General features: G+C 44.8%; 2 protein-coding genes across 2 annotated transcripts; both read left to right on the top strand.

Annotated features, from left to right (window-relative positions):
* Window positions 1–5394: 5394 nt before the first annotated feature.
* On the top strand, window positions 5395–8323 carry LOC4344920 (AUGMIN subunit 2). Its single transcript, XM_015793116.3, has 6 exons — window positions 5395–5632; window positions 6214–6324; window positions 6878–6982; window positions 7140–7208; window positions 7345–7458; window positions 7748–8323. Exons 1-6 carry the CDS (start codon window positions 5537–5539, stop codon window positions 8045–8047), a joined length of 795 nt encoding a protein of 264 aa, XP_015648602.1. The 5' UTR covers window positions 5395–5536; the 3' UTR covers window positions 8048–8323.
* Window positions 8324–15702: 7379 nt separating this feature from the next.
* Window positions 15703–18105, top strand: LOC9267329 (uncharacterized). The gene is made up of 3 exons (XM_015793401.3): window positions 15703–15902; window positions 17517–17709; window positions 17811–18105. The coding sequence occupies exons 2-3, from the start codon at window positions 17524–17526 to the stop codon at window positions 17907–17909; spliced, it is 285 nt and encodes a 94-aa protein (XP_015648887.1). The 5' UTR covers window positions 15703–15902; window positions 17517–17523; the 3' UTR covers window positions 17910–18105.
* The last annotated feature ends 2590 nt before the right edge of the window (window positions 18106–20695 follow it).

Below are 20695 nucleotides of genomic sequence, written 5' to 3'. Positions count from 1 at the left end.
GTGTGAACTGTGAACACTGCTAAAGAAAACGACATCAATGCCAGAAGTCAATCCAACACAAAAACTTTTGGCACAGATGGTCCTGGAGCACGTGATGAGCAAGATTTGGATGAACTTGTCTGTGCCAGGTGTTGGTTATCCCCGGCACTGGTATGTGTCATCTCTACTCGAGTTCATCTATATCATAGGCATCCTAGCGGAGGCATATGACAATATGAAGAGGCAAGATCTATTGGAGACTTAGAGTTTATCTCCATCGGAGCTAGAGCGGCAAGATCTGGTGTAGCAAGCCACTAGGACTAGGTCCTCGTGGGAGGTCGAGATTGAACTTTGCCAGCTCAATCTTGGGCTTGATCTAGTGGCACTGGCCCCACATTGCTCCAGATCGATTCCTCGTACATGTCGACAACTCGCTTAGGTGGTGTTTGGGAAGGATGGACTAAACTCTCACAAAAATTTTAGTCTCTCCTTGTGAGAGGGACTAAAGTTTAGTCCCTCCTTTCTAAACACCACCTTAGTCGTGTGTTCCAATGACAACGTACGCCTCGGCAAGCTTAACCTCCACCTATGCAGCCCTGTCGCTTGAGCTTGCCTCTAGTGCGCCCACACCGTGCTCTCGCGAGCTCCACTTTTGCCCGCGCTAGTCCCCTCACTTGAGCTAGAGCCCCACCTCTACCTCCATCTGCACCTCTATTGTCACTAAACGTCAGCACCCGGGGATTGCTCAACCGTTACTTGGGTGGGATGCTGAGCGGAGATTTGCAAGAAGGAAGAAGAAGATAGATGGAAAACCTCGCAAATTTATTCCCCCCTCACCAGTGTTGTAAAGCTCAAATTTGAGGGCACCAATGGTAGAAGCACCTTGATTTTCTTGACGTCAGCACCAATGGAAGAACCACCTCGCAAATTTATTCCCCCCTCAGGTCAGCACCTTGATTTTCTTTATTTTTTTTGCTCCTTTTCTCCCACCAAAATCATGTGAGCTGAAAAAATCACATGATTGTGTTTGAAAAAACAGCTGTGGGCTGTCACTTTCTAAAAAGTAGCTGTGACTCTGTGAGGAAGTCAAAAGCTCGTTTGGTTATACATAGGTGGGCTTTTGAATAACTAGTCCCACTGACAAGTGGGCCCCGCATGTCATACACATGTTGAAACAAAAGAAGGGGGAGAGATGGAGATGGCGGCGGCGGTGTTATCGTCCTCGGTGTCATCGGCCTCGGCGGCGGCGGCGTGTCACGCCCAGAAATTCCCGAATAGAATTCCAAGCAGAATGTGCATTAAAACCCCCGTCCAGGACCGGCCGGGGTACACAAACGACAATGTTGACATACAGATCCACGTCTTACAAACAATATAAAAGTCTTACATAAATGCAGCGGACAAACGAAAGATAACAGGAGCTAAGCCTTGACTTGAACTGCAGCGGGAACACCACTCCACAGGCATCCTCGACGGCACGGACGAAGCCTACTCCTCGGAGAACCCACCATCGGACACATACTCATACTCCGGGGTTGGGGGAAAATAGAGTAAGACTGAGTACTATCCACTGTACTCAGCAAGTCATACCGGAATAGGGGTATGATGCAGGGATTTAACAAGGGATAGCTATACAGGTTCATTTGCATAATACTGGCATTTATAAACAGAAGTTGAATGCGGATAACAGTTGTAATAATTAATCAATATTAATCATCCACTGTCCAACGTTACACCACGTTGCAACAGGCCCAACCATCCACCTGTACTATCCAATTCCATTAAACTAAACTAGGATGGGACTAATCACGGTGAATCTGGTTGACCGCCCATAACCGCAGGCACGGCTATTCGAATAGTTTTACTCTGATCAGAGGTGTACAACTGTACCTACAAGACACAGCCCCACGACACGTTTCCGTGCGCCGACATGCCACCACGACATATCAGAAAGAGACTGTGACAGGACCCTTCGCATAACCCCCTCTAGCCAAGCACACCACACCTCAGGTTTCACCCCCGTCCCCAGCGGGCGACGGGCAGTCCCCTCTCGTGCCTAGGTGAATCCGGAAGCCGCATAGGCCGTCGCAGGGCCCATCCAAACTCCATCACGCCCACCCTTGCCTGGATGCGTCAGCTAGAGAAAAGCTACACTACAAGCCCAGCCGTTGCCCACGCTGGCTTGTGGTAAGCACGATAAATTCTTCCAGGGTTTCCCGCGAACCGGTCCTTAAATGCCATGGGTGCGACTAGCAAAACCATGCACCCACAGCCCACCATGTGATTCATTTTAATTAACCAACACCAAAATGGTGGTACTAAACCAACCTTACCAATTGAACCTAAAGTCTATATTTTAATGAGATTTCCTCATTGTGTGCTAGTGGAACTAAGCATGGCGAAGCAATTCCTAGTCCAAAATCTATTCATGTTATAACCCAAGCTAACAAAGGAGCATGGTATCAAAAATAGCATGGCTGTAACGATAGGTAAACATCCCATAGTAATATTGCAAAACAAATGCAGTATTTGAAGGAAAACAATAGAACATTTGCAATGTAGGATCAACATGATCAAGTAACAAGCATGACTTGCCTTGCTCTACTGCTGGAGGAACCTCGGCGACTATTTCGAAGTACACCGGAGCGTCAGAAGAACCGGAATCTAGCGACATACAAGGCAAACAATGCAAACAAGCTATAAGACTACTGAAACAGAGAACAAAACTATTTTTAATGGATTCTACACATTTTTCTTGATTTACTGAGACTTGAATGGGCTTAAACGGAGCTCGGATGATTTAGATATGAATTTTAGAAAATTCACTGTGTTTTTACTATAAACAGAAAATCCTTAATTGAATTATTGCGCAATAATTAAATCCCGACGAGAGAGAGGGCGGCGCCGACATGCGGGCCCCACATGTCAGCGGCTGCGGGCGCGAGTCCATGGTGGATCGGGTTCACGGACTGGGGAGAAGGGGCGCACCACATGGCGCCGACGTGGCACACACGCGGAACACACGCGGTGGTCACGTGGCCCGGAGGAGGCGGAGGCGTGGGCGCGGCGGCGGTTGCGGGCGCGGCGGCGCGGCGTGAGGTGGGAGACGGGTCCGACAGGTGGGCCCCACCTGTCGGCGACCCCCGGGCGAGAGGAGGCAGGCGGCCGGCCCGCGCGGCTTAGCTGGGCCTTGGCCTTCGGCCAGCCCAGCGGGAGGGGAGGAAGGAAGGAGAATGGGCCGGCGACCCATTCAAAAAAAAGAGAAAGGAAAAGAAAAAAAAAGAAAAAAGAATTTTCTCAGGGATTTTAAATATTGCTTATGCTTAATTTTAATTGGTTAAAATTATTTCTAGGGCTCTGAAAATTCCAATAAAAATCCTGTTAGCGAATTTCAACATGTAGAACTCAAGAAAAATTCCACATGCCAGCTTCGATTATTATTTGCTTTACTTTATTAGGGTTTTCTCTTGATTTGCACCGGTATTTTCTTAGGGTCATTTATAAATTCAATTTTAGGCTTGGGAGGAGAACTTCAGGGTGTGACACAGCAGCTCGACGAGGAGGAGCGACGGCGGCGGTTCGGCGAGGAGGAGAGGCGGCGGTGGTTCGGCAAGGAGAAGGGCGCGCAGCGGTGACGCCGCCACCGTTGGCCACCTCACCACCTTCGTCTCCCGTCTCCACGGCCGGCGAGCGAAGGGGCGGTGGCGCCGGGAGGAGGAGGCGCCGGTTGGGGAAGGGCGCGAGCAGCGCTGGCGTCGATTGGGGAAGGGTGGGGGCAGCGTTGGTCGGGAAAGGGCAAGAGCGGTGCCGACGTCGGGTTGGGCGGTGGAGTCGGCCTCAATGGCGTCGGAGTCCTTGGGCGACGGCGGGGAGGCAGTGCGTGCAGCGGCGGAGGGGAGGTAGACGCGGGCGGCGGTGAAATCGGCCTCGACGGCAGGCGGCGGGAACACCGGCACCTCGCCCTTCATCACCTCCTCCTCCTCCTCTTCCTCCACCTCCTCGTCGGTGGATCTGGGCCGGCGTGGGACGAGAGGAGGAGCGGCGGCGGCGTCTCGGCGAGGAGGAGCGGCGGTGACGACGAAGTGAGGAGGAGCGGTGGCAATGGCGAAGTGAGGAGGATCAAGAGATAAATCCGTCGAGCGACGCCGATGGGAGAAAAAAAAGAACATATGCGAACCGTTTTTTCTGTAATGGCAGAGGTGGGTAATTTTTCCCTCAAAAGCAGGTGAAAGCAGGGGGTAGAGGTGATTTTGATTTGTACTACACCAAAAGCTGGCTTTGGGCAAAAGCAGCTGTGGCTTTTGGGCCGTTTGGTTGGCTTTTGCTAAGCAAAAGCAGGTTGAAAACCCAACCAAACACACCCTTAATTTCGTGAGTTCGAGCTCAGGAACGGATACGTGAGAAGAAATCCTAGTTATGTGCTTGCTCCGGTTGATCCATGGCAGTATCATGATGGAGAAAAAAAACCAGAAGAGGAGTGATGGAGAAGAAGGCCAGTCTAGTTTGAAACTTTTATAAAATCACCTAGTCAAAAGTGAAAAGATTTGTTCACCCCTAGTCCAAAATAAAACTTGGGTAAAAATTATAGCCCAAAGCGAAATTCACTCAAATATTTTTGTAAAGCTTAGGAAATAATAGGTGGCTCAATACACAATTTATCTTTCAACATCCCCCTCTACGTGATGCCTATTTTTTTTCCATAAAAGAATAGCCCGAAGGAGTACCAAGGTCAGTAAAAGAAGGATTAGTTAATGTTGGTTAATTTGGTGTTACCGAATAATACGTTTTCTCTGTTTTACTCACATTGACCAAAATTTAATGTTTGTTTCCTACTAGTGTGCTTCTACTAATCTTGCATTCGCATTCCAAAGAAGGCCTTAGTTTTAATTCGTCTAATTTTTAGAAAAAAAATCCAAAATCTGTAAAATTAAATATGAAGCTGTATCCATTTTATACTATCAATTTAGTATTTATTAATTTAATTTAGAAAATCAAAATGAAAACAGAAAATGTAGATGCCGTCTCTTTTTAATCTAAGCCGTTATAGTTCAACCCATTTAACATGTTTAAAAATTTATTACTACCTCTATATTTTAATTTTAATGTATGACGTCGTTGACTTTTTGTTAAACGTTTGATCATTTGTATTATTCAAAAAAGTTATGTAATTATCATTTATTTTATTGTGCCTTGATTCATCATCAAATGTTCTTTAAGCATGATATAAATATTTTTATATTTGCACAAAATTTTTGAATTAAACGAATAGTCAAACGTTGGTTAAAAGTCAATAACGTCGTATATTAAAATACGGAGGGAGTACTTGTTTACAGTTCTAAGAGAAAATAGCCTTGGCCAGGACCCAGGAGTAACTGTGCAATTTATATAAAAAAAAAAGGAAACAAGAATTTGAGCAGCGGCTGTGATTCAAAATTTGGGTTCAAATCGCGTGACCAAAACGCTCACCAGCCGGCGAAGCGAAAGCGAAAGCGAAACCCGCACCAAACGGCGACGCGCACGGCGGCGGCGCCCTCGAGCCCAACGCCGACGAGCCCCCATGGCGGGCGTGCAGAAGCCGGCCAAGCGGCTGGGGGGAATGGCGGAGGCGCTCTCCATAGCCGCCGACCTCGGCTTCCCCGCCCCTCCCGCGCAGGTGGATCCCGACTCCCGAATCCCCTTCCTCGCCTCGCTGATTCGCCTCTTCGCGCGAATCCTCGACCTGTTCTGGTTTCCGGTTTCCGATTGCGGTTTCGGTAGATCCAGATCTGCTCGGTTAGGTTTGCAGCGCGTTTCGTTGGAGGTGATTGTAGTAGGGTTTGGTTCCTTGCGATTGTGATGCAGTCGAGAAATGTAGGTTTTGAGTCTAGCATTGTTGGTAAGATTGAGCTCTGTCACTGCAGTTCCGAATGATTTGGGCGGGTTTAAGAATTTAATTCCGAGAATTTGGGTGGGATTGGTTAGCCTTACGATAATCACCTGCGGAATCTGCCCCAAACTTTGGTGAACATAAGCTACTTGATCTCATGAACCATTGCTTGCTTTGTCATAATTATGAAAAATTTCTATGCTGGCGTGTGTATATTTTCATTATGATTGTTTAATTTCCTAGAACTGGCAACTTGCAGGGATGATCATTAAAGGATTTCGTTCATTTCTAAAGAATATGTTTCTTGCAAGAAAAAAAAAATCATCTGACATGTATTACCATTCCTTGTGATGGCTTATTTATGGCAGGAGGATCAGGGCAGCTCAGACAAAAGCGATGATCTAGTGAGGGTTTTGAGGGAACTGACTGTTGTACAGAGGAACATTGCCAATTTGCAAGTGGAACTACAGGGCAGAAAGGTGATGAATTTGATATCCAGTGGCTAGCTTCTATACATTTATACTAGAACTCCACACATTGTCCACCTTGCTGATGCATCTATACAATATAAGTATTTGTTTTACCTTCTCAGATCTGGTACTACACGATATTACTCTAACATTCCATCGCCCGCCATCATGTATTCACTATTTCACTTAGCTTTGGTGTAATCAATATCCTTTTCATTTTCTTGCTGTGATGTGGTGTTGAAATCACAAAAAAAGAGAGCAAAATATCACTTTGAAATTTGAATGTTGGTACATATTTATGTGTACTGTAACTCTTGGTTCTTTAAAAGTTAATAAAGATGCCCAACCCTCTTGAGAGTTTAAAGTCTAAAGCTTTACTGGCTGATGCATGACAGCGTGAAACCTGAGAGTGATTATGCCCATGGAATCCATTCTAGACTCATAAACTTTCTGCACACCATTTCTGAATGCTGGTGTATCCATCTCTTTAAAAAGCTTCTGATCTGAATATATACTATGTGTTATTATGTTGACCATACTGATGAAGATTGGATCTCCACAGGATGATAAAAATATTGCTCATCTGACTCACGTTAGTGAGATGGAGAAGAAGTGTGAATCTTTGGCCAGAATCACCACTATTTTGAAAGATGTAATTCAAAACAAGGTAATTGAAGTCACAAATTGTTCTTTCACTTGTCTTTCTTGGGATTACCAGTTATTCAGATTGATTGTGTGAAGAACGTTCCGCCTGCATCTCTGCCCTATACGTTATCCGATTGTACAAACCTATGCATCTGAAATAATGATCCTTTTTCCATCAGGATCGCATTATTGCTCGACTGCAACAACCTTACTCCCTCGATTGCATTCCTGTTGAAGCTGAATACCAGGTTAGGTTTCTTATCATTTCAACCTGTGATTTTCATAACAAGCATGCCGGCCCGTACATGATTTTATTATTAAAAGAACCATGTGGTTTTCTGAGTGGATCATGTTTTTCCTACTCACCTGTTGGTGTCTTCTCAGAAACAATTTTCAGAGCTACTTCTGAAAGCAGCAAGTGACTATGGGGCATTGACAGCATCTGTAGGTGATTTCCAGTGGAGCCAAAACTTCAGAGAGTCACCTGCTGTATGGGGGGTAAGTTGAAAAATATATTTCTAAATACTACGTTAGTGTCCAATTGTTCACTATAAATTCATTTTCTATTAAACACCTTCCACTTTGGATGCAAGTATTTATGTTATCAGTGGCAGATTTAGATGACCAGTGATCTATGGATTTATTGAAGTACCCATATTAGTACTACAATTTGCTTTGTAGTGCATTACGACTGCTTGGTCCTATAAATGGCTCAGATTTGTAATTGTAAATCTGTTACTTGTTGTTATTGGAGATTGGTTTAATGGTTACTTTTATCTTGATGAAGGAAATGCTTCGACCGATACCTGCTGCGCTTGCTTCTTGCACGCGCTTCTTTGAGGCCATGTCTGCAATGAGGGAATCCTTCTCTACACTTCAGAAATTACGTGTAGGTCATTCTTCTCTGTCGATGACCCCGGGTGGATCCAGTGACGATTCAAAGTTCTTGACGCCGCCTCAGTGGAGAGAGGGCTCAATGCTCGATAGCTGGAAGCAAGTGGACGAGACAATCCCTGAGAGTGATGGACTCGATGCCATCAACCAGAGGAGGTTGTCATGGCCATCCTCCATCAAGAGGGAGCAGTAGGCCAAGGTTCACCCAACAGATACTCCATATGTTTGTGTGCTGTATAAATAGGATTCTGGGGTTTCTTTTCTTCTGTGTGGTTACTGTTCAGCCATTTGCAAAAGCTCCCGTTGGCAGGTGATACTGACAGGATAAATGATTACCCATGACACTGAATGATGTTAGTTCCTTGTAACAAACTATCACTGGGCGTTAAGACTTAAGAGGCAATACATGTCCCAATATTTCCAGTTGTCACGAGATGATTATCAATGAAAAGAACAGAGCATTTCTGAACATGGTTTCCTTCACAACTGTAGTTCCTTAAATCCCCTGTGATTAGCTATTACCTGTGCATGCAAAAATGTATAATGATTACTGGAAATCTATCATCTTTCTGTGTAATATTTTGATCGACATCGTTTTTAGGAAGACGCTGGGAACAGAACAGATTGACATCAGTTACTGAGGGTGTGGTCCATGTGGAACTGCAAATCTGATATCACTAGTTGACAGCTGAAACTAAACTAGCTAATGTAATCTTAAGGCTACGTTTAATGTAACCTGACCAGGCCTTCATTTCTGTTCTGGCCATCATCGTGCCAAACAATGATAATCACATGCCTGGGAGCTTCATCTGTGTTGGTTAATGAAAGCCCAACATTATTATTAGCAACATTTCCTGGTGCAATCTGCTCATGACTGATATCTTGTTCGATGAGTTCAGAGGAAACTTGTGATTGCAGAGTCGCCCCTTTTTTTTTTTGGAGGGGGACGAGCAAAAAGCATTGCATGTCATTTTGATTATCGCGAATAAAAATTCTGAGCCTAGTTGGGCTTCTTAAGAGTGAAAAAAAACTCGACCAACAAATTGCTGGAACTACGTGCAATGAAATTATCCCGTTACCCATCTCCGTTCTGTATTCCTGACAGTGGCGAGATTTTCATTTGTTAAGTACTTCTACTTCCTTTTGCTGGAACTTCCAATTTTAGAGCTGAACTGAGTGACTACTGTATGTAATCAGGTGTAATATAGCCTGCAGGAGGCAACCTGAACTGTGTAGTATCAGAATCGACCCATACAGTTTTGGCCAAGATCTTTTTTTATTGTTTATCTATCTATTATATACTAAAAGTCCATTAAACTTCTTACAAACGCTCCTAAGTCGCCGCGTGGCATCCTAGAAATGCTCATTAAAACTTTATGTGGAAGCTAAAACTGAAATAAGGTCAGAAAGTCTGATCCACAGTCAGACTATCCGAAAATATCAGATAGTCTGATGTTGGATCAGACTGTCTGATGTTGGATCAGACCACCAATGAAGCACAACAAGTAGATCTATCACATAAACAAGAGTAAAGCACAAACAGCGACTAGATCTATAGCGGCACAATTAAGCAAAGCTAAAAGGAGGATGAAGGGAGATCACCAATGATGAAGTTCACGAAGTTGTTCCCAGAGTTCAAATCCTTGAGGGGATTCTACTCTCCGTTGAGGAACTCACTAAGAGCCGGGTCTTTGCTAACCCTTTCCTCAAGAGGTTGCACTAAGCACTCCTCCTTCCACTAAGGGGTATCTCTTTCCTTGCGGAGGCGAGATCCGGCCTTCACAAACTTCTCTCGGCCAACCACACATAGATCGGTGGCTCGGGAGTGACACCTAGCCGTCTAGGAGTCCTCAACCTCCAAGAGTAACAAACACCACACAACTCTTGGTCAAACCCTAGTGCTCAAGATCAAGTGAAACACACACTAGGCCCTCAAACACCAAATCCACAACCACCAAGATCCACCACACAAAGAACAAGGAGGGATTTGAGAGAGGGAGAAAGAGCTCAAAGATCCAAAGTACCTTAGCACCAAGCTCAACCCAAAGTGAATGTGAATGAATGAGTTGGGTAACCCTAGAAAAGGGTTAGGTGGGGGGTATTTATAGAAGCCCCCAAAATGTGGCCGTTGGAGGGGAATCTTTCAGCCCACGTCGGATAGTCCAATACAAGATCGGATAGTCCGATATTTTAAACCTCCAAGGCAACGAGAAACAGAGAACGAAGTTCCATGAAATTTCGGACTTTCCGTGACATCGGACTATCTGATGTTAAATCGGAGTATCTGATATTTTAGAAGCAAAAACTTCGTCCTCAAACAGAGACTCAAGTTCTATGAAATTTCGGAGTCTCTGTATCATCGGACTATCTGATCCGACATCGGATACTCCGATACTTAGAAAAACTCACTCGATAGGATTTTTTCAAATCAAGACAGAGAGTGAAGTTCTGTGAAAAATCGGATAGTCCGATACATCGGATAGCCTGATTTCAAATCGGATAGTCTGATGTTGCTCAAGTAAAACTGCAATAACTTTTTACTCCGAACTCCGATTTCGAAGATCTTGGACTCTATAGAAAGCTAGTTTCGTGGGCTATCAAACCCAACATAAAACATGGTCCAAAACCTTCAAGAGATGTTGAAAAACTTACAAAGAAATCCGGTGTAAGTGTTGTGACAAGTGAAACAACTCGGGATTGAAATTTTGACTTAGGTTTTTCAACTCACACAAAGATGAAGCATTTTGAGCACTAGTATTCTACCAATAAAATGCATGTGGTATCCCTCTTAATAGTACGACATTCCTACGACACAATGTAAGGTAAAAGATACAATATACCATTTGATCATTGCCGCATTGCATCGTGATGTCGCATTCATGGGGTATGCATCTCATTACAACATGTCGAGGACATAACAACCTTCACATTTGCTTGAATAAAAGTGTTAGTCCTCTCTAATCACATTGTAATCAATCATCAAAATCATTAGGGGCCTAGATGCACTTTCACTTTGCCCTCGATGCACTTTGTGGCGGCGTGCAGTGTTTGGAGTAGAAGGAAGTGGAATGAGAGAGGAGAGGCTAAGAAGGGGCTAACATGTGAGTCCGACTAATACAAAGAGTGAGCTTTGACTATTACTCTATCCGTACCAAAATAACTTAACTTAGAATAGGTCAAATATTAGAACAACGAATCTGGATAAGCAGATAGGATTTTCTAGCAGTGGCGGAGCACACCAAAAAATTTAGGTGAGTCAAATACACAAGACATTTTAAAGTCACATGAACTATAGTAAATGAATGCCTATAATATGGTACGAGCTCATAAGAAGATTAAAATAACAAGCAAACAATGCTAATTTCCACTATACAATATTAATTCGTTGTGTAAAAAATATTATGAGAATTCGAGAACAGATGCGGACATGAAATTTAGACTATACTAGAAATAAAAATAATGCCCGTGTGTTACAACGGATAAATACATGTTTTTTCAGTGATACAACAACCATTGAGAGCTGAGCAATAAATTGAAACATTTGAAATTGCTACATATTATAATTAAAAAAGCCAATGAAAATTTTTCATTGGTTTTGTACTGAAAGCCCATTTCTTTTTTCTTTTCAGTCAAGCCCAATCCGCTACCTCTCTCCGCTCGGCCTGCCTCTCTTTGGCCCAGCCTACAAGTGGAGCTGAAGACCCAATTCGCACGTGCCATCTTCAACCTCCGAAAGATAGTCCCGTGCTCGTATAATGTCGGAGCCGATCCTCCCATCAAATTTGACCAATATTTCTCGATCTACTAAAATTAGTTAAGGGTTTTTGATCCACATAATCTCTACTTTCCATTTTTTCCAAAATCAAAGCGAATCAAGCTCGCCGACCGGCCATCATCAGCAACTTTTAAATAGAGTTTAAATTTAGCAAATTAAAGTCAAATTGGCAGAGAAAATCATGGAGAAAATGATGATGGAGGAATGAGGAATCGTTTTTTGCAATCAATTGAAGGAGGAAACATACGGGAAGGTAGATCGACGTGGCGCTGGTGCTAGGGTTCGGCCCAGCTGTGGCTGACGCGGGGCACGCTGCGCGCGTGCGGACAGACAAGATGAGATAAAAAAAAGGACAAAAAACAGACTTGCCGCTCGCGCAAAAAATAAACCGTTTTGTGTGAAAAAAATGGTAACAAAAAAAAAACCACAAGGACCTAGAAAACCGGAAGCTTGGCGGCTGAGGTGGGGCGTGCTACGCGCGTGCGGATTGGACCAGAGATAGAAAAAAAACTTTAAAAACCGGACTTACCGCGTGCGCGGAAAGAAAAAATCGTTCGTGTATGGATGTTTAGATTGTTGCCTTGCCAGATTATGTTAAAGCCAAAATTTAGTAGGGTTAAGTTTGGCAACAAAGTGCGAAGTGAGTGTAGGTAAGGTTCCTTGTGGTGGAACGAACCCATCTGGGTTCAATTCAAGCTCTAGATTTGATGCAGGTGCTCATATTTACAGCTATTTATTTTTTAGTGGTAGATGATATACCCGTCCACAATGAGTCACTTGTGGTGACCTCATCAATCTAAATAAATTACAGTCCAGTTTTTTTTGGATGCTCATAGGCGTAGGGTATGTGTATGTGTGTTCGTCAGGATAATAGTGTCTCTATTTGTATTCTGTTTTTAGAAAGGGTTAATTGGATCCATGCCACTGCAAATGTAGCACAGAAAAATACCACTACTATTCGCGTTATCGGCTAGGTGCCACTGAAATTTTTTAAAATTAGAACCATGCCACTCCCGTCACTATTTCCGTCCTCCTCTCTCACATCGTCATCCTCCTTTCTCTCTCTCATGGGGAGGTCGCTGAGTGGGGCAGCTGCTGCCGAGGACAGCCGTGGAGGCAGGCGCGGGCGCAGCCGCTGCCGGCGAGGACGGTCGCGAGCTCGCTAGATCTATGTGGAGGCGGTGCGGCTCGCCGACGACCACGACAAGGACAGCGACGGTGGCGGCTCTCGAGCTCTCCCGCGCAGATGAGTTCAACGACGGCGACGGCGGCGGGTCCCGAGGCCTCTCACCGCGGAGGTGGTCAACGACAACGGCTGCAACGGTGGTGGAGAGAGAGGAAGTCGGCGAGGAGGTTGCGGAGGGACGCGGGCGTAGCCGCTGCCAGCAAGGATGGTCGCGAGCTCGCCAGATCCGGGTGGAGGCGGTGCGGCTTGCCGATGACCACGACGAGGACAGTGACGGCGGTGGTGGCTCCCGAGCTCTCCCGCACAGATGAGGTCGACGACGGCGATGGCGGCGGGTCCCGAGGCCTCCCACCGCGGAGGTGGTCAACGACGACGGCTGCAATGGTGGTGGAGAGAGAGAAAGCCGGCGAGGAGGTCGCGGAGGGACGCGGGCGCGACCGCCATCGGTGAGGATGCTCACGGAGGGGCAGGTGAGGGTGGAAGAGCTCGTCCTCTAACCGCTCCTTCCCCATCCGCCGCCGAGCTGCCCTCCTACGGCGCCGTGCTGCCATCCGCTGCCATGTTGTCGTGCGCCGTGCTGTCATTTGCGCCTGCCTCCGTGCTGCTGTCGAGACGAGGACGATGAGAAGATGAAGACGGAGACGGCGAAAAATGTGAAGGATTAGATGGAAATTGTGATGGAGTGGCATGGTTCTAATTTTAGAAGATTACAGTGGCACCCACCCGATAACACAAATAGTAGTGGTATTTTTCTGATTTGCCATATTTGTAGTGGTATGGATCCAATTAACCCTTTTAGAAAAGGTTTGGTACAAAGTGAACAGCCCTAAAAAAAGGATGGTTCATTTGTCGAGTCCTGTATTTACATGGACATATATGTGCTTGATTGAACTAATCACGAATTTGTGATGTGGCAGCACGACAAAATTTATCGATCAAAACTCATCAGGCGGTCAGGACTCAGGAGGCAGGCCGACCGCGCAGACGTGCACGCGTCGGAAATCCCGTCGTCTTCCTTTCCGATTTCTCTCTTCCTCCCGTGTGGACGCACACGTTTTGGAGCCAAACCGAGTGAAACAATGGACTCGGACTAAAAATTGGCGCTTGCAAGCGAACGCGAAGCGGGGCGCTACGCTGAAGCTGTATCGGATAATATGACGTACGAAATAGTTTGTGTAAAAACATCTTCAATTTTTATAATAGTAGAGATAAAAAGGGATAATTGCACATTTGACCATGTTCTGAACATAACTACTAATTTGACCCTAATTTTTAAAGTTTGCTCATTTGACCCTACTTTTCAAAATTAGAGTTGCCGTCTGACCCTGGTTTCATCACACCGTTATGGTTTCATTTGAAAAATAGAAAAAAAAATGTTTTCATGAGCCACAGCCCACAATTGACTAAAGTATCCTTGTACACATCAACATTGTTCCCTTATCCTCTCCCTCTCCTCTTTCTCACCGGACCCTGAGAAGAAATCCCTCCCGCTGCCCTCCTCGTGCAACAGCTGCCACGCGGCGGTGGCATGGGAGGGATGGCGGTGGCTCGACGAGGTGGAGGAGCGGCAGCAGCGAGGAGCGGCGGCGGCGGCGGCGGCTCAACGAGGAGGAGGAGCAGCTGCGGCTCGATGAGGTGAAGGAGTAGTGGCGGCAGCATGGGAGGAATGGCGGTGGCTCGACGACGAGGAGGAGGGGGCGACGACGGCAAGGTGGATCCTGCGAAGGCTCGGTGATGAGGCGACGGATCTGGTGTCGCCGAGGCATGCGCGCGGCACGTCTGGCGGCGCCGAAACGTGCGTGCAATGGATTTAGCTCTGGCGGGTCGGCGAAGGCGGTGCGGCGGTGGCGAGGTTCTGCGGGGAGGGAGGGAGCACCGGCGGCGGCGGTGCACGGTGAGACGACGATGGCTCGCGAAGGGTCGGAGCAGCGGAGCCGGTGGGTGGAGGGGGGAGTGGTGGCGGCGGCTGCTCCGCACATATGGGCTCGGGAGTTTGCCAACGGCAGCACGGGTATCCTGCTGCTTGACATGTTTTTTCCTTTTTTTTTTGTTTTTTTAGCCATAAATTTGTGCCATATACTTGTGTTTGTGGCAATTTAATATATGCTAATAAGTGCACACAACTGCATTGAATAAAAAACTTTGAGAAACTGGGTTAAATTCAAAAGGGTATAGATGTAACTTTTGTCTTGAGTTAACACCATCACGTTGCTTTCACGGAATTGGGTAAGTCTCATCTTCGTTTATAATAAAGAGAGTCAAATGAGGAAACTCGAAAACATAGGACCAAATTTAGTTAGTCTTGAAAAAGGGTAAAAACACAATTACCCCATATAAAAATTTGTAAATGTATTTTCCATAAATATCGTCCCGAGATTACTTTCTATTTCGTTTAGTCGTCCTTTCCTAATGTATCTGATCGATGGAGTAACACTACAGGATAGATTGCATTTGAAGACATTCTGTTGAAGGCATTTATCTAAAATTGCCTCAAATCATATCCTTTTAAGGCAATTTTGACAAAAATGCCTAAAAAAATATTAATTACAAGACAAATTTAGTTTATACCTTTAAAAGTCTGTCATCTGAAGGCATTTTTTTATTATGAATGCCTCAACAACTAGGGCAGCGTTCGTTCCAGTGAGTTTGAGGAAGAAAGCACATCGTTTTCCGCGTGCACGCTTCCCAAACTACTAAACGGTGCGTTTTTTTGCAAAAAATTTCTATAGGAAAGTTTTTTTAAAAAATCACATTAATCTATTTTTGAAATTTAAAATAGTTAATAATCAATTAATCACATTAATCCATCGTCGTCTGCCGCCGCCACTGCCGCCGCCATCTGCTGCCGCCGCTCTACTCCCCAGATCTACACAAACCAGGCTGCTTCGCTCTCGCAGATCACCGGCGTCTCAAACAAGCTAGGGTAGTCGTCGGGGGGAGGGGGGCGCTTGCTGCTCCCTCCGCCGGCACCATCTCCAGTGCCGGTGCCGTCTCTCCCTACTGGATCCGGATCCGGAGTCGCGCCTCCACTTTCTTCATCCTGGTCGAGCCGAGCCCCTTGGGATCTACCGTTGCTGTCTGTATACTGTGAGTATATGAACTAAAATTTGTGATGTATACTTTGATTTGTCATGAGATGATCGATCTATTTTGACTTATTAGCTCTAGAATACATAATGTTTCACTGGAGAATCTCCTTATATATATGATCTAGTATTGTTTTTAGGATTGTATTTTTTTACCCAGCAGTTTGAGATTTTAAATATATTTTTTAATCCTAGTCTGCTCTAGAGTGTGAAATCACCATTTGATATCATTAGTATATACTTACTAGTTAATTTAGAAAATTGGAGTTACTAGTTGTTCTGTTGTGAATCATGGAACTTCCTAGGTACCATATTGCACAAGTATCATTCCTGTATATAATTCTATGGTTGTAGAAAATTATAGGGCGTATTATAAATGATTATAGGATGCATTATATTTGGAGAATCTGAATATTACTCAAACTGAATATTTTGGTTACATGCGGTTGTTGAGATCTGTGTATTACGCTGATTGAAATCATTCCCATGCAAAAGGGTGTAGTGCAGCCTGCAGATCAAACAATCCAACTTCCAATACACTACAATTGCCTGACCAACCACTGTTCTTGATGAATTTCAACCAAAAGCACGTCACTATATGCAATTCATCTGAATCTAAACAGGTTGACACAGAAAAATGATTTTCCATGGAAAACAATTGTTTATGCATGAATCAGAAGATTTATTTTAAAAAAATCTAGTATTGTTTGAATGCACTGATACACATCTACCCATGGTACTATATTCTCATTTGTCACACTGAAGCAATTTGGGTGTTTTAGGGGGTGTTATGAGGTTGTCCTGTGCTAGCTTGTTTATGCTTAGTCAAATAATGTTCATAAAATACTTATTTGGTCTCTTATATTTGCCAAAATATTTTTATTAGTTGGTGAATGGAACTGAACTGTTTAGCCCGTGGTCAAGGATGCTGGAGCTCCAGGGGAGGCGAGTTTGGTGACAGTCGAGTCTCAGTGAGGAGGGGGGGGGGGGGGCTCACTTCTGATCGGTACCAACTTTGATGAGACAAGTGTAAATCCTCTTAGGTGCTCAGCGGTGGAGACTTGAGTTGTGAGGTCTTATCGATCAGCGAGTAGTTTTTTTGCTATGTCATATTGTTCGTAGATTCTAGTAGGAAGAATAGTTTGGACATGGCTGGCTGAGTAGTTATTACTGCTGTGATCTCCGGATGTTTCTACCTGAAAAATATGTGAACCTCTAATCTGCTTGGTAGCATCTATGATCAATCTGCAGCGCAGCTAGTTAAATTCATGCCGCTGCTATTCTGATACAGTTATATGGGTTCTTGTGTTGAGCATGGGGATGATATACCCAGTGCCACTGGATTCATCTTGGTTTTCTGAATGCAAGGGTCAATTAGCACTGGTTCACTGTGAATGCAAATCTGTGCTGTGTGCATGCAAAGATCAATTAGCATTTGGTTAATTGGTTCCGGTCAGTTGCATTTTTCATTGTGATATGATGAAAGCGTTCCTCATTTAAGGGCGCTCCCTGGCTGAAAATATGCAGATGTTGGTTTCCAGATCTTGTTATGTTGATCTTTTCTTCAGAATCTACACATCAGCTTTACTTTGCTGGTTGCTTTGGTTTATTTCAGACTTCGGATGGAATCCAGCAAGACACAATCTCAAGGTTCTGCCTCTGTTCCAAAGAACCCAGCCATGTCCTCTTGTCGGAAGAAGAAGTCTGACGACGTTACGTTCCTCGAAGATCTGAAAGACCATATCGACGAGTTCATCCACGCCTCCATGGATGAGCACAAGCATTGCTTCAAAAACACCATCCAGAAGGTCAGCTGTGCTAACACTCAGATACTCAGTTCATTATTCTTTTGCATTTTAGACTTGTTTAACAATCAAGTCTTTCTTGCGCTCTATACCTTGCATCGCAGATGTTTGGGATGTCAAAGGTTGTCGCAGAGCGTTCCGCTGAAGCAAAAGAAGCTGAAGTCGAGAGCGCTTTGCCTCTTCAGACCAGTGTCTCGCAGTAGGATGCTATGGCTGATGGCAGCTTGTTGCCTTCTGTTGGCTGTGTGCCATCCTGTGGAGCTTAACAATCAGTAGTACCTGTAATAGGTGAATCGGGAGTCTACTGCTGTTTTTTTTTATAAGAAATCTTGAACAAATTAGGGTCAACAACTGTTGAATTGCTGATTTGTTTTGCTCATATAGCACATTCCTACTCTATCCTAACCTTGTCTAACCTTGTATATGAGGGGTCAATAAAGAATTCTGCCCACAAGATTCCTCGAGCTAATGATGAGTATGGGCTGAATCTCACGTGGGCCTGACCATCCCGTGCGGGCCCACTAATAGTGGGATACTGGGTGAGGTGTTTCTTTTTCATTTTTGAGCCGTACCTAGCCTCTGCTACTGTACGCTTTATCACGCATTAGCCGAAAAGCCAAAGTTACTACTCTATCCAGTTATAAATATTTGAAATTTATGGTAAGATTTGAGGGCTGTCTAGATTGTAGCCAAAATAAACATTATCAAAATTACCAAAATTTTGATATGTTAGCAATATTACCAAAATCTTGACAGGATTTCTTATGTACTGAAAAAATGCATGTGCATTGCAACGGGTAAAAATATTTTTAGATCGCTATACATTTTACTCATCCTTCCTTTTCAGTCTCAGCCCAGCCCGCTACCTCCCTCTTGTTTGACCTGTCTCTCTTTGACCCAACCCACAAATGGAGCTATAGGTCCAGCTCGTATAGTCAACTGATGAACCCACAAGTGGAGCTATAGGTCCAGCTTAACCCCTTCAGTCGGCTATACGAGTTGGACCTATAGCTCCACTTGTGGGTGTAGGATCGATATGTCAACTAGAGGGGGGGTGGGGGGTGAATAGGCGATTTAAAACTAAATGACACTTAAACAAAACTAACCTAAGTTGCTAGGCAAGGTGAAATACAAGGTTAACTGAGTAACTAAGTTAAGTTTTACAAAACTAGGGTGATATAAGCTCAAATATGTCTCTATGAATGTAAATTGCACAAATGTAAATGCAACAAATAAATGAGACAAGAGATAAGGAATTTTTCACCAAGGTTCGAAAACTCGCTGGTTTCCTAATCCCCGTTGAGGCGAGCCCAACTCCACTGCTCAACCACGAAGTCACCGCACGCCCCCTTCATCAAGGGGTGGACAATGTGGGAGCTGGCTCACGGAGAGGACTACCCAAGCCTCGATCACTAGGGGTAGTTCTTCCTTCGCTCCAAAGGTGGTGAACTCCAAACCACTCACAACCGGCGCCAGGCCTCCTCCACAATCTCCTCGGAGAGGTAACCGGGCAACACCTCCACAAGCTGTCTAGGAGGTGGTAGCCTCCAAGAATAATAAGTCTAGGATGCTTGCCAAGGATGATCAAGTGCCATGCTAGCTCTAACAATGAAGCAATGCATTTGGATTGGCTTAACTCACTCTCTAACATCTCAAGCTACCATTCCAATTCCTCCTTGCCAAATTATCTTTAGTTAATACTGTCGACATTCGATGTCGCGATTCCGGTATTTGCATAGTATGGGGATCGTTGGTACTAGGATATATGCGAGACTGAGGTAAAAGATGGCGACGAGGATTTTTATATAGGTTCGGGCCCCTGAATTGTCAGGTAATAGCCCTACATCCTGTTGACCGAAGCCGATCGTTGCTCTTATTCCTCATAATCACACCAATACAATATATGGGGTAGCCTATCTAACTGTTGTCAACTCGGTGGTCTGAAGTGCTGACTCGTAGTCGATAACAGGGTAGTCTTCCTCCTCGAATCCGTGCCCGGCGAGATCAGAGACAGCGCTAGATCCCTACAGCCGGCTTCCATAGGTACCGGATAGGGTCCTTCTAGGCATATCTCTGATGTTGATATCCGGCGGCTTGTCTTGGCGTATTTTGGCTTGTATGTTGTGGCTTCTGTTGTTCCGTCCAATCTCCTCTTAGGGGGTCTTGTATTTATACCCATAGGTGTCCCCATGTCCAAGTAGAACTAGGGAAACTAATATGGATACAATCCGAGTAGTCCTTGTCGTTTTCATGTAGAACTCTAGTTGTCTTTCCTTATCCGGAACTCCCTCCAACTCGAGGTCAGTTTCCGTATAAGGTGTATGGTGGTATATAGTGGGTCCTGCCGAGATTTAGTCAACTACTATTGGATATGTGGTATCCATAACCCTGACAGTAGCCCCCGACTTCAATGCAAATGAATGAGTTCATATTCTCAATCTGAAGACCTCGGAATAATTGTTGTCGAGCTCACGTGACCGTTCTCAGTGAGTTCAGAGATAACGTTAGACTTCCCTTATCAGCCTCGTGCGGACACCGTATAGGGTTTGTCCGAGTCAATCTCCAACGTCAACCAAAAAAGTACAGAGCATACGACTAAGTCTCCCGTCTTGTTGTAATCGTGAGTTTGGATTGAAGTCAAGAAATTTATCTCGGCGGGTACACCATCTCTTCACTCCATATTCCTTGTCGATATCCACCAACCGTTCTCGAGTGATCGAGAAAGCGCAGAGTCTGCGATGGAGTCTTGTCAACATTTGTCGTTCTCGCCTTAGTCGATCTTGGTGTAGAACCATAGAGACATGAAGTCTTCGACAATGCCGAATAGAATTTTCCTGAAATCAATACTCAAAAAAGAATATTAGATAGAAGTAGCTCCCGAGCGAACACTCAAAGGGTGACATGTTATAATAAGTATGGAAAACTGAAAATGAATAAAATTTCAGACCAATGCTTTGTGTACGAGCGTCTTCTTTTTTACCGACTTCGA

This window comes from Oryza sativa, chromosome 8, assembly GCF_034140825.1.
Source record: "Oryza sativa Japonica Group chromosome 8, ASM3414082v1".
In the NCBI taxonomy this organism is placed as follows: domain Eukaryota; kingdom Viridiplantae; phylum Streptophyta; class Magnoliopsida; order Poales; family Poaceae; genus Oryza; species Oryza sativa.
This window is presented reverse-complemented; position numbering and strand designations above follow the sequence as displayed.

What these genes read in the sequence shown, in the direction of transcription:
- LOC4344920 (XM_015793116.3), top strand. Translation starts at nt 5,537, where the DNA reads ATGGCGGGCGTGCAGAAGCCGGCCAAGCGGCTGGGGGGAATGGCGGAG. An exon ending in TGGAACTACAGGGCAGAAAG is followed by an intron (nt 6,325 to 6,877) that starts GTGATGAATTTG and finishes GGATCTCCACAG; the next exon opens with GATGATAAAAATATTGCTCA. An exon ending in CTGTTGAAGCTGAATACCAG is followed by an intron (nt 7,209 to 7,344) that starts GTTAGGTTTCTT and finishes GTGTCTTCTCAG; the next exon opens with AAACAATTTTCAGAGCTACT.
- LOC9267329 (XM_015793401.3), top strand. Translation starts at nt 17,524, where the DNA reads ATGGAATCCAGCAAGACACAATCTCAAGGTTCTGCCTCTGTTCCAAAG. An exon ending in TCAAAAACACCATCCAGAAG is followed by an intron (nt 17,710 to 17,810) that starts GTCAGCTGTGCT and finishes CTTGCATCGCAG; the next exon opens with ATGTTTGGGATGTCAAAGGT.